Source organism: Hyalella azteca, unplaced genomic scaffold (genome assembly GCF_000764305.2).
Source record: "Hyalella azteca isolate HAZT.00-mixed unplaced genomic scaffold, Hazt_2.0.2 contig5949, whole genome shotgun sequence".
NCBI classification, from domain to species: Eukaryota; Metazoa; Arthropoda; class Malacostraca; order Amphipoda; family Hyalellidae; genus Hyalella; species Hyalella azteca.
In genome coordinates, this window is record NW_025936123.1 from 1 (window position 1) to 9897 (window position 9897).

A 9897-nucleotide genomic window follows, 5' to 3' on the forward strand; every position below is an offset into this window, starting at 1 on the left:
AGGTTACGTTAGGAGTAGCTGTTGCGGTAGGGCCTGTTGCACTCCGGCCGGTTGTGCTCTGGCGCTGTGAACCAGTGCCTGTATCTGAAAGGCGCTGTTGTGGTGGGCGCTATGTGTCAGAAGCCGTGAAGATGCCCGGCTGCGTTACGCTTGGGAAGGTATATGAATCGCACTATGGACTTGGGCTATGTTGACCTCTAGCTATCCACCCAATGATTGCCAGCTGACCCTGGGAAAGCAGCTCAGGAAACCACAAAACTATCTGGCAACCAGAAGATGAGTGAAAGTAAAAGAAAATCTAGAATTACCCACCACCCATTGCCCTCTGAAAAACATAAAGCTGTCCAATCCAGAGAATGTCTTCCCACAAAGAAATAAGGATACTTTGGTGGAATTGTCATAGTTCACCATAGTCAAAAAGTTCACCATAGCCATAATAGCCAAAAAGTTCACCATAGCCATAATAGCCAAAAAGTTCACCATTTCTTAAAAGAGAAAATGTTTCGGAGTCCAGCTCCATCGTCAGTTCAAAACCTAGAACACAGGTACAAACAATTAGTAGCCTAAAATTCACATTCAAATAATTCACCTAAACTTGAGGACATTAGAACTAAATTCGAAGATAACAGAAATAAAAATGAGATAACATGTAGAGAAGGTACTATCTATTTACAATTTGTAGAGGATAGGAACTGAATGTGGCATTTAAACTGGGTTTCTGTTTGAAAATATATATTGATTCTAAAATTCGTAGGTCAGGAACACCGGTTGTGGAGGTTAAAACTCTAAAATCACTATTGGACACCGGGACGTTGCACTGCTGGGCATGAATACGTACGGCCGAATGAGGAGGATGCGCAAGTATGTTCCCTGTTCTATAACTCCTGCCCCTATGCTCTGCAAGCCTAGTATACAAATCGCGCGATGTCATACCAACATACGCAGATGCGCACTGCGCACAACTATATTGATAAACTAGGGATGATTGCATAAGAACAGGGAGGGGATCTTTGTAGTTGAAAAAGGAGCTAATTTTAAAATTGTTAACTAGCAATACATTAAGATTTACATTCAGGAGGTATTTAGAGAATAGATCTTTTAACTCCTTTGCCATCATCTCAGATGAGGGGCCAAAGTAAGGAAAAGAACAATAAACATCGATTCCTATTGTCACATTCGGGAACCACCTCAGAATATTGTTTAGACAATAATTTCTTAATTTGAGTGTACTCCATGGTAACTGACTCCCTTAGTAAGGCACAAGCTTTTTCTCTCTACTATGAAAAAATCTTCAAGTGTCCAGCCCCTTCTCCCCACCCTTCACTGGTTGTCCTTCCCCTGGCCTTGGCTCTGAGTGATGAATCTGAATCACCATTGAATGAGCCTTTCTCTTCCTACGAACTACAAAATACTATCAAGTTGCTAAAAAATACATCTCCAGGATTGGATCACATCCATAATGCTCACCTTTCACACTTGCCAGAAGACTATGGGAGGTGGCTTCTCAGTATTTTCAACCAAAGCCTCAGCTCTTCCTCAATACCAAAAATGTGGAAATTGGCCTTAATAGTTCCTATCCCCAAACCAGCTAAAAACTTGACCTTCATTGCATCTTACAGACCAATATCACTCTTGTCATGCTTGGGAAAATTGCTAGAGTTGCTAATAAACAAACGACTGTGCTTCCACCTAGAACAGCATGGCTCCCTCCGACCTTCCCAGGGAGGCTCCCTCAAACCTTCTCCCTCCGACCTTCCCCTTCCCGCCTAGCGACAGTCTATCAGGTTGCCAGGTTGGAGAGGAGCAATCCGTGCTCCTCTTGCCACCAGGTTAATCCTCCTGGTGGTGTTCTGTGACCTATCAAATGCATTTGACCGAGTGTGGCATACAGGCCTGCTCTACAAACTCGGCCAGTGTGGGGTTTGGAGTAAAATGTTGTGTTAGGCTTAATACCAAAGACAATTAACATGAACGATTTTAATTCGAAAACGTCGCCCCTCGAAGCTGTTTGGCGCCTGCCGCAGACGACATTCTCATATAAAATAAAAGCTTGAGCTTGAGAAACTTTTGTCCCAACGTAAAAAAACAAAGCCCAACATAACTGTAAAAGAAATGAACGAAACAATAGAACGCAAGCTATGTAACAGTAATTAATATTCAAAGAAAGGTTTCAACAATGGCGCAAAGGCAAACTAACAATGTTTCAAATTGAATCAAGCAAACACCTCAATAAACAGGTACCATAAAATGGGGTTACTTTGACTCCCAGGGTAACTTTGACCACTTTTTGTTTTTTTAACAAAAACCCCCAAAACTCAAAAACTATTTGACATAGAAAAATTTTGTCAATGGCCAAAAAAGGCTTAATACTTAGGCTACGTAACACAATAGAAAGATTGAAAAGGTTTGCATATCTAATAGGTTAAAAAATTAAAAATGTGACCCACGAAAAAGAGCTATTATATAAAGCCTGTCGGTGTACCCCCTCAAATTTTTTTATTTGTTGGTAAAATAACTCCAGGTTTTGATGCATTGTATTAGAACTCTCCTAATTACATATACAAATGACAAATTTTAGGAAAGTGTCATAGTTTGCAAATGGGGGGCACTGCACCCCAATGGGGAACTTTGACCGCCTAATGGCAGCCATGACAGGGTAACATTGACCGGCTTGGAAATTAAGTTAAAATTTCCATGGGTACCTATATAACATATTTTATGTTTGATACACCTATTAAAGGTTTTTTTCTTTATGTTTCAGACTCTAGAGAGTCTTATATATGGTAATTTTAGCTTGATTTCCAAGCCAGTCAATGTTACCCCATCACGGCTGCCATTAGGTGGTCACATTTTGCCCATTGGGGGGTGGCTCCCCCAATTTGCAAACTATGACACTTTCCTAAAATTTGTCATTTGCATATGTAACTAGAAGAGTTCTACTACCATGCACNCTTTTTTTGAAATTACATCAAAACTATGAGAGGCAGGAGCCAGCAATTTATGGTGAGTGAAGCTAGAGCATAGACCTGTATTTTGCATGTTTCAATTTAAGTTTAACTTGTCTAGTAAAAAAATGGCATCATTTTGAAAAAAAAGGTCAAAGTTATCCCATTTTATGGTAATTGAATGAAGATTGAAGAGATTCTTCCGTATAGCAGGAGTCGGACAAGCCCCTCCGGAGTTGCAGTTATTCTAAAAAAATAGAATGCTACCGCTTTAAATCCAGTAAATATGGAATTGTATAACTTGAGCTCAATTATTTCTCAATATAACATTAATTGCAATCCCTAAACCCACCTTAAAATTTTTAGCTAAGCTAAAGATTTTAAGGTGAATTTTAAGCTGAAATTCTGAGAGGCATTTTAAGTGGCCATATAAAGGGAAATTAATTAGTAGGTGAAAGGCAGACTCCGACCTACTTATAGCCCTAGGCTGCCGAAAGACAACCCCTGTCTCCTCTATGAAGGTAGAGGCTAACACTCCTCCCCTAACCTTTCACCGCAAAGAAATAATGTATAAATATTATCTATGCCTGATACAGCTGCCCCAAGGTCCTATCATGTCTGAGCTGTTCAACCCAAATGTGTCACATATCATGCCATGGAGAATGAACTTATTGCCAGTTTTGTTCCCCATAAATCAAGAAATCTTTACCTCACTACAAATCCGGGTCCCTCCTCTGCTTAACTCTCCTTTAATCTCCCCTTTCCCCCCATGGTTCAATTCTGATGATTTCTTCACTGTAGATTTTTCTCCCTCAAGGCTTCAACAGTATCAGACACATCCTCAGATGCTGCTGTTCAATTTTTTTCAGAACTAGTTAACTTCAAATGTCCTAGGCACACAGCTATTTTCACAGATGGTTCCCACATAGCCACTCTAAACCACTCTTCTTTTGCTGCAGTTTCCATACCCTCCAAAGGGGTACTACTAAGTTGGAAACTCCACCCTGAAATTCAGGCAATAGAGTCAGAATTGTTTGCAATAAAGGAAGCATTATATTGGTCACAAGTAAACTTCCTCCACTCTGAGAATATTGTCATTTTTACTGATACACAATCATCAATTTCTTGATTAGAAATAGGCAACCTGAATCCTATCTTAGTGTCGGGGAAACCAATGTAAGCCCGACCGTAACTTACGGGATCGTCCCGTAGCTTGTAGTTAGTAAGTAATGTTAGTCCATTCGTCTCATTTATGTCATTCACTCTCAAGCAAGCGTCCATATCACATGTTAACTATTCCATCTGTGTCTCGTCATTCATGTGCCTGTTTATACGTCATGTGTAAATAAACCATTCTAAACCATCGCCGTCTTATAGAACCTGGGTTTATTCCATTAAATAGCAAGCCCTAGCTATACCATCCGCCACATAATTTTGGTGCCGTAACATTTCTGTGCTGAAAGATCAGTATGTCGGCGAACATCAAGAAGAGACGGGCAGGACACAGACTTCACATCAAAACACTCCTCAATAAAGTTGCAGAAGAATTGCAAAAATCTGAACATGATGCGGAAATGTGCCGAACGTGGAAAGAAGAAATCCAACGTCAGAAAGAAATCATCACAGATATGGACATCAAAATTCAAGAGACGATCAGCGAAGAGGATGATTTGAACGCAGAAATTTCAACATCGTCCGAATTAAATATGGAAATCAATAAAGCACTTGCATGTATCAATGCAAAGCTAACCCTGTCGAAGGAACTTGCCAAGCCGAACATCAAAACGGTGAAATTGCCGAACATCTCGCTTATCAAGTTCACCGGTGATCCCCTACAGTGGTCTAACTTTTGGGACCTCTTCAAGACATCCATTCACGAACGCACTGACATAGCTGCACCAGCTAAATTTCATTACTTGACCAGCCAATTATCAGGCGCCGCTGCCAATCTTTTGGCGGGTTTTGACAACACAGAAGCAAGCTATCATGAGGCTGTGTCACTCTTGGAATCAACATACGGCAAGAAGCGAATCCTCATACAAGCACGCTTGGATGCAATCTTGGATCTACCATCACCAACGCCTACCGTCGCTGACATAAGCGAGTTTCGCAGTCAATACGAAGGACATCTTCGTAGTCTGAAATCTCTAGGATGCAACATCGTAGAAGCAGGATACGTCTTTGCAGAAATATTAATGCGGAAACTTCCACGAGAGACCAGAGACCATCTCAACAGAGCACACAAATCATCGACTACGTGGGAATTAGAAGACCTCAGGGCCGCCATCACCACGGAACTGGAACACCTGACTGCCTACGAGGGACAACAGCAGCAACAGAAGAGACCAATTCGGGACTCTGCACCTCCGAACTACCCTCATCAGGACAGTAACCATGACAAATCTTATCCTAAATATTCAGATGCTAAAAACTTGTCAATGTTACCAGCAGCTAGTGCTTCTTTTCCTGTAACGATAGCCAAGAACAAGATTTCATGTCTATTTTGTAAAGGTAATCATCAAACGTATGCATGTTCCAAATTTAAAACTCTCGACTCGAGACGAGCTTTCGTCCAACATAACAAACTGTGCTTTAACTGTTTACGCTCTAATCATTCTGTCACTGTGTGTACAAATACAGGTAGATGTCGTCATTGTAATAAGAAGCACCACAGTACCCTGTGCACGCAACAACGGGGACACGCAACTCTCGCCGCGCCCACCGGTAAGCCAGCGGAGGCGTCCACAAGCCAGGTTGGTGATAAAACCACATCTATGACTGTTTTGAATTCTAACTCAAGCGATGCATCGCAGATCTTACCAACAGCTTTGCTTTCAATATCGCACACCCTTGATGCCAGAGAAAGTTTCAAATGTAAAGCTCTGTTTGACACTGGTTCACAAAGAACATTCATTAGTTCGGAGTTTGTTGAAGCTAATAAGTTAAAAACTGTATCCGAAATCACCATGGCTGTGGACGGCTTCGCGTCGATGGGTGCGGAGAAGTCTTATCCTATTGTTGAATTCGTAGTATTGTGCAAAGATGGCGATAAAATAACTATTCGAGCAATTGTTGTCGATTCCATGCCACGCCGTCTCGCGATGGCTGGTAGAGCGAAGGTTATAGACAGATTGAAGGCATTTGGAATGGTTTTGGCTGACGATTCGTCCACAGACGATTATTCAGATCTAAGTGTAATTATTGGAGTTGATAATTATCACAAATTCGTTTACGGAGCGAAAATCTTAGAAGACTTGTATTCAATTCAAACCAAGGTGGGTTCTCTTGTCGTTGGGAACGTCAAAAATTCAGGCAAAATCTCTACAGTCACAACTGTTCTTAAAGTAGCGTCATTTGACTCCTCCAATGACTTGAACGATTCATTAAAGCAAATGTGGGAACTTGATGCAGTTGGCATTAAACCACCGATCGAAGACGTATCTGACTTGTCAAAATTCAGAGATAGCATTTCGTACTCGAACGGCAAATATTCAGTAAGTCTCCCTTGGAAAGCCAATCGTCCGCCACTTCCAACCAATAAAAATCTTTCTTTGAAAAGGCTCGATAGTCTTCGACGTAGCCTTGCGAAGGAGCCTGCCATGATGAAAGCCTACAATGATGTCATTAAAGAGCAAATTTCACTAGGATTTGTAGAAGTGGTCGATACTGCTACCAACGCTAATCAAATAATTCATTACTTGCCGCATCATGCAGTCAAGAAGAACTCTGTCACTACCCCATTACGAGTAGTATACGATTGTTCAGCTAGAATATCCAAAAATCATGCGTCACTTAATGACTGTCTAGTGACTGGGCCGCCCCTTTTAAATGATTTGACCAGTGTACTTCTTAGATTCAGACTGCATCCCTATGCCTGTATTTCAGATATCATGAAGGCATTTCTAATGATAGGCCTAAACGAAGTAGATCGCGATGCTTGTAGATTTTTTTGGCCTAAAAACCCACTTGACGAAAACAGTCCGATATTAACTTACAGATTCAAAGTAGTTTTGTTTGGTTCCACAGCAAGCCAATTCTTACTTAACGCGACAATCCGCCATCATTTATCGGAACTGAATACAATCGCTGCTAAATCAATTCAACGCAACATATACGTAGATAATGTTGTAAATTCATTTGAAACTGAAGCCGAACTTGTGGAGTTCTACGCAGCCAGTAAAGCACTCATGGGGAAAGGTGGCTTTACCCTTAGAGACTGGCGATCTAACAGCCGAATTCTTAACGATCTAGAGCGATGCACATCTCAAACCCATGATCAGTGTAATGTATTGGGATTGCAGTGGGATACCGAGACGGATACCTTGAGCCTTGGTTCATCTCTCAACTTAACCATGTCTGTAACAACGAAACGATCTGTTGTAAGCCAAGCATGTAAACTATTTGACCCGTTAGGATATCTGTTGCCGATTACGATTAAGAGCAAATTGTTGATTCAGGACCTTTGGCGAGAGGAGATTTCTTGGGACGAGCAGCTTCCAGAAAATTTTCAAATGCGTTGGGTTTCGTACATGAATCAATTACAAACTCTGTTGCCTCTTCAGTTTCCTCGCAAAATGCAAACTTCATTTAACAATCCACAGCTGCACATATTCGCAGATGCTAGTGCACGCTCTTATGGCGCAGTTGCTTACCTAGTCGAAAATCATTCCGTGGACTTTATCATTGCTAAATCAAGGCTTGCTCCCATTAAATCCCCATCTCTCCCGCAACTAGAGTTAACTGCATTAAATGTAGCCGCGCGCCTTGCCAAATTTCTGTGTACCACATTTCAATTGGAACTAACGATAAGCCAGATTTATCTATGGACCGACAGCGAAATTGCCGTGTCCTGGGTCAAGAATTGCAGATCCAACAAAAGCTATGTTAAGCAGCGAGTAGCCAATATTCACGACTTGTGCCCTAATGCTATTATTCACCATGTACCAACCACAGATAATCCTGCTGACCTTTTGACCAGAGGCATTTCGGTCAACTCCTTTCTCAAATCACAATTATGGCGTCAGGGTCCGATTTGGTTAGCTAACCGAAATTGGCCAAATCAACGTTTAGAGTTTGAAAATTTGCCAGAGATCTGTAATGTTGCAACACAGAAACTACCGGACCCTGCACCCGAATTTCCCGTTAAGCTCGATAATTTCAATTCACTAGGCAAAGCAATCAGAGTTGTTGCATGGGTGTATAGGTTCGCCCACAAACTGAAGCAATGCTTACAAAGGGCCGATTCCATTCCTCCCTCTGGAGGCCGATTATCTTGTGGTGAACTACGATCGGCAGAAGTAAAACTAGTCCTTGCCAGCCAGCAAGCGACGTTTGCCGAAACTTTGTCCTTTCTAAGAGGAGAAGGTAAAGCTAAGATTACAAGCATTGTGCGTCAACTTGGGCTTCATTTAGATTCGATTGGCATTATTCGCTGTAGAGGAAGAATAGCGCGCGCAGAGCTAAGTTACCAAGCTAAATTTCCAATTCTGTTAAGCAAAAATTCTAGACTTACCGAGCTAATATTAAGTGATATTCATAGAATGCATCTACATTGTGGACTAAATGAAACTTTGAATTATTCACGACTGAGGTTTTGGATACCTTCAGCTCGACCACTTATCAAAAAAATCTTGAAATATTGTGTTACCTGTCGTAAGGTTCAATCGAAACCCTTCCAATCTGTAATCGAACCCCCATTGCCTGAAGAGCGCATTTCAAAATCAATGCCTTTCCAAATTACAGGAATTGATTATTCTGGTGCCATCACAGTCCGGGAGCAGTCGACGTCCACAAAGGTGTACATTGCTCTGTTCACATGCATGGTTACCAGAGCCGTGCACTTGGAGGTCGCGGGCAGCAACTCTGAAGAAGATTTCTTGAGAGCTTTCATAAAATTCGCATCCAGACGATCCTTTCCGAGTATCGTGTACAGCGATAACGCAATGAATTTCGTCAGCGCTTCAAAGACGCTCAAAGACATTGCAAACTCCCAGCTGGTTTCATCGGCCTTCAACAACTACCAGGTGGAGTGGCGTTTCATCACCCCCAGGGCCCCTTGGCAAGGAGGTGCGTGGGAAAGGATGATCGGCATCACCAAGACCAGCTTGAAGAAGATTCTGGGAAAGTCTCTGGTAACACGCCAAGATTTGGAAACGATCCTCGCTCAGATAGAAGCGAAAATCAACGACAGACCACTAACTTATCTTTCCGAAGATATAAACGATTTGCAGCCCTTAACACCTTCACTATTGATTAATGGCCGCCGAATAAAAGAATTTCCAGATCCAGTCGAAATCGAGGACATTCGTGACCCATCTTTCCAAGAAAAGGCAATTCTTACCAAATGTTTGACTCATAATCAACTTTTACTTCAAAATTTCTGGAAGCGATGGCACTCTGACTATCTTCTTTCTCTGCGTGAAAGATCGCAGTCCAACAATGTTGCTCTGAACAATTCTATTAAGATAGGAGATATAGTCCAAATTCATGGTGACTCTCCCCGTGTTAACTGGAAATTGGGAAGAGTCATTGCCTTCATAACCGGTAGCGATAACCTTGTACGATCGGTAGAGTTAGTTACGGACTCTGGGAAAATTATTAGACCTATTACTAAACTGTATCCTTTGGAGGTTACCGCGAATACCATCCAACCTGAGGCAACCGTATCTACTGGAACCTCAGATCCCGCGACTAGACCACGCCGTCTAGCTGCTGAGAAGGCTCTTGCCTTGATTAAGAACTCAATTTAGTATTACGATGTATCTTTAATGTCAATAATTGTAAGCATGTTTAACGTTGTTTAGTCTTAACGCGCATATAGTTGTGTATTAATCGTAGCTAATTGCCGGCCGGGAGGATGTCGGGGAAACCAATGTAAGCCCGACCGTAACATACGGGATCGTCCCGTAACGTGTAGTTAGTAAGTAATGTTAGTCCATTCGTCTCATTTATG

At 41.8% G+C, this 9897-nt stretch overlaps 2 protein-coding genes across 2 annotated transcripts; both read left to right on the plus strand.

The window, feature by feature from the left end:
• The first annotated feature begins 4414 nt into the window (after positions 1-4414).
• Positions 4415-5799, plus strand: LOC125177955. The gene is made up of 2 exons (XM_047880700.1): positions 4415-5333; positions 5759-5799. The coding sequence occupies exons 1-2, from the start codon at positions 4415-4417 to the stop codon at positions 5797-5799; spliced, it is 960 nt and encodes a 319-aa protein (XP_047736656.1).
• Positions 5800-8115: 2316 nt separating this feature from the next.
• On the plus strand, positions 8116-9694 carry LOC125177954. The gene has a single exon (XM_047880699.1). It carries the CDS (start codon positions 8486-8488, stop codon positions 9692-9694), a length of 1209 nt encoding a protein of 402 aa, XP_047736655.1. The 5' UTR covers positions 8116-8485.
• Positions 9695-9897: the final 203 nt, after the last annotated feature.

Excerpts from the sequence above, each read along its gene's own strand:
- LOC125177955 (XM_047880700.1), top strand. The coding sequence starts at position 4,415 with ATGTCGGCGAACATCAAGAAGAGACGGGCAGGACACAGACTTCACATC. Across the intron at positions 5,334-5,758 it reads GAACTACCCTCATCAGGACA|ATCTTACCAACAGCTTTGCT; the intron begins GTAACCATGACA and ends GATGCATCGCAG.
- LOC125177954 (XM_047880699.1), top strand. The coding sequence starts at position 8,486 with ATGCATCTACATTGTGGACTAAATGAAACTTTGAATTATTCACGACTG.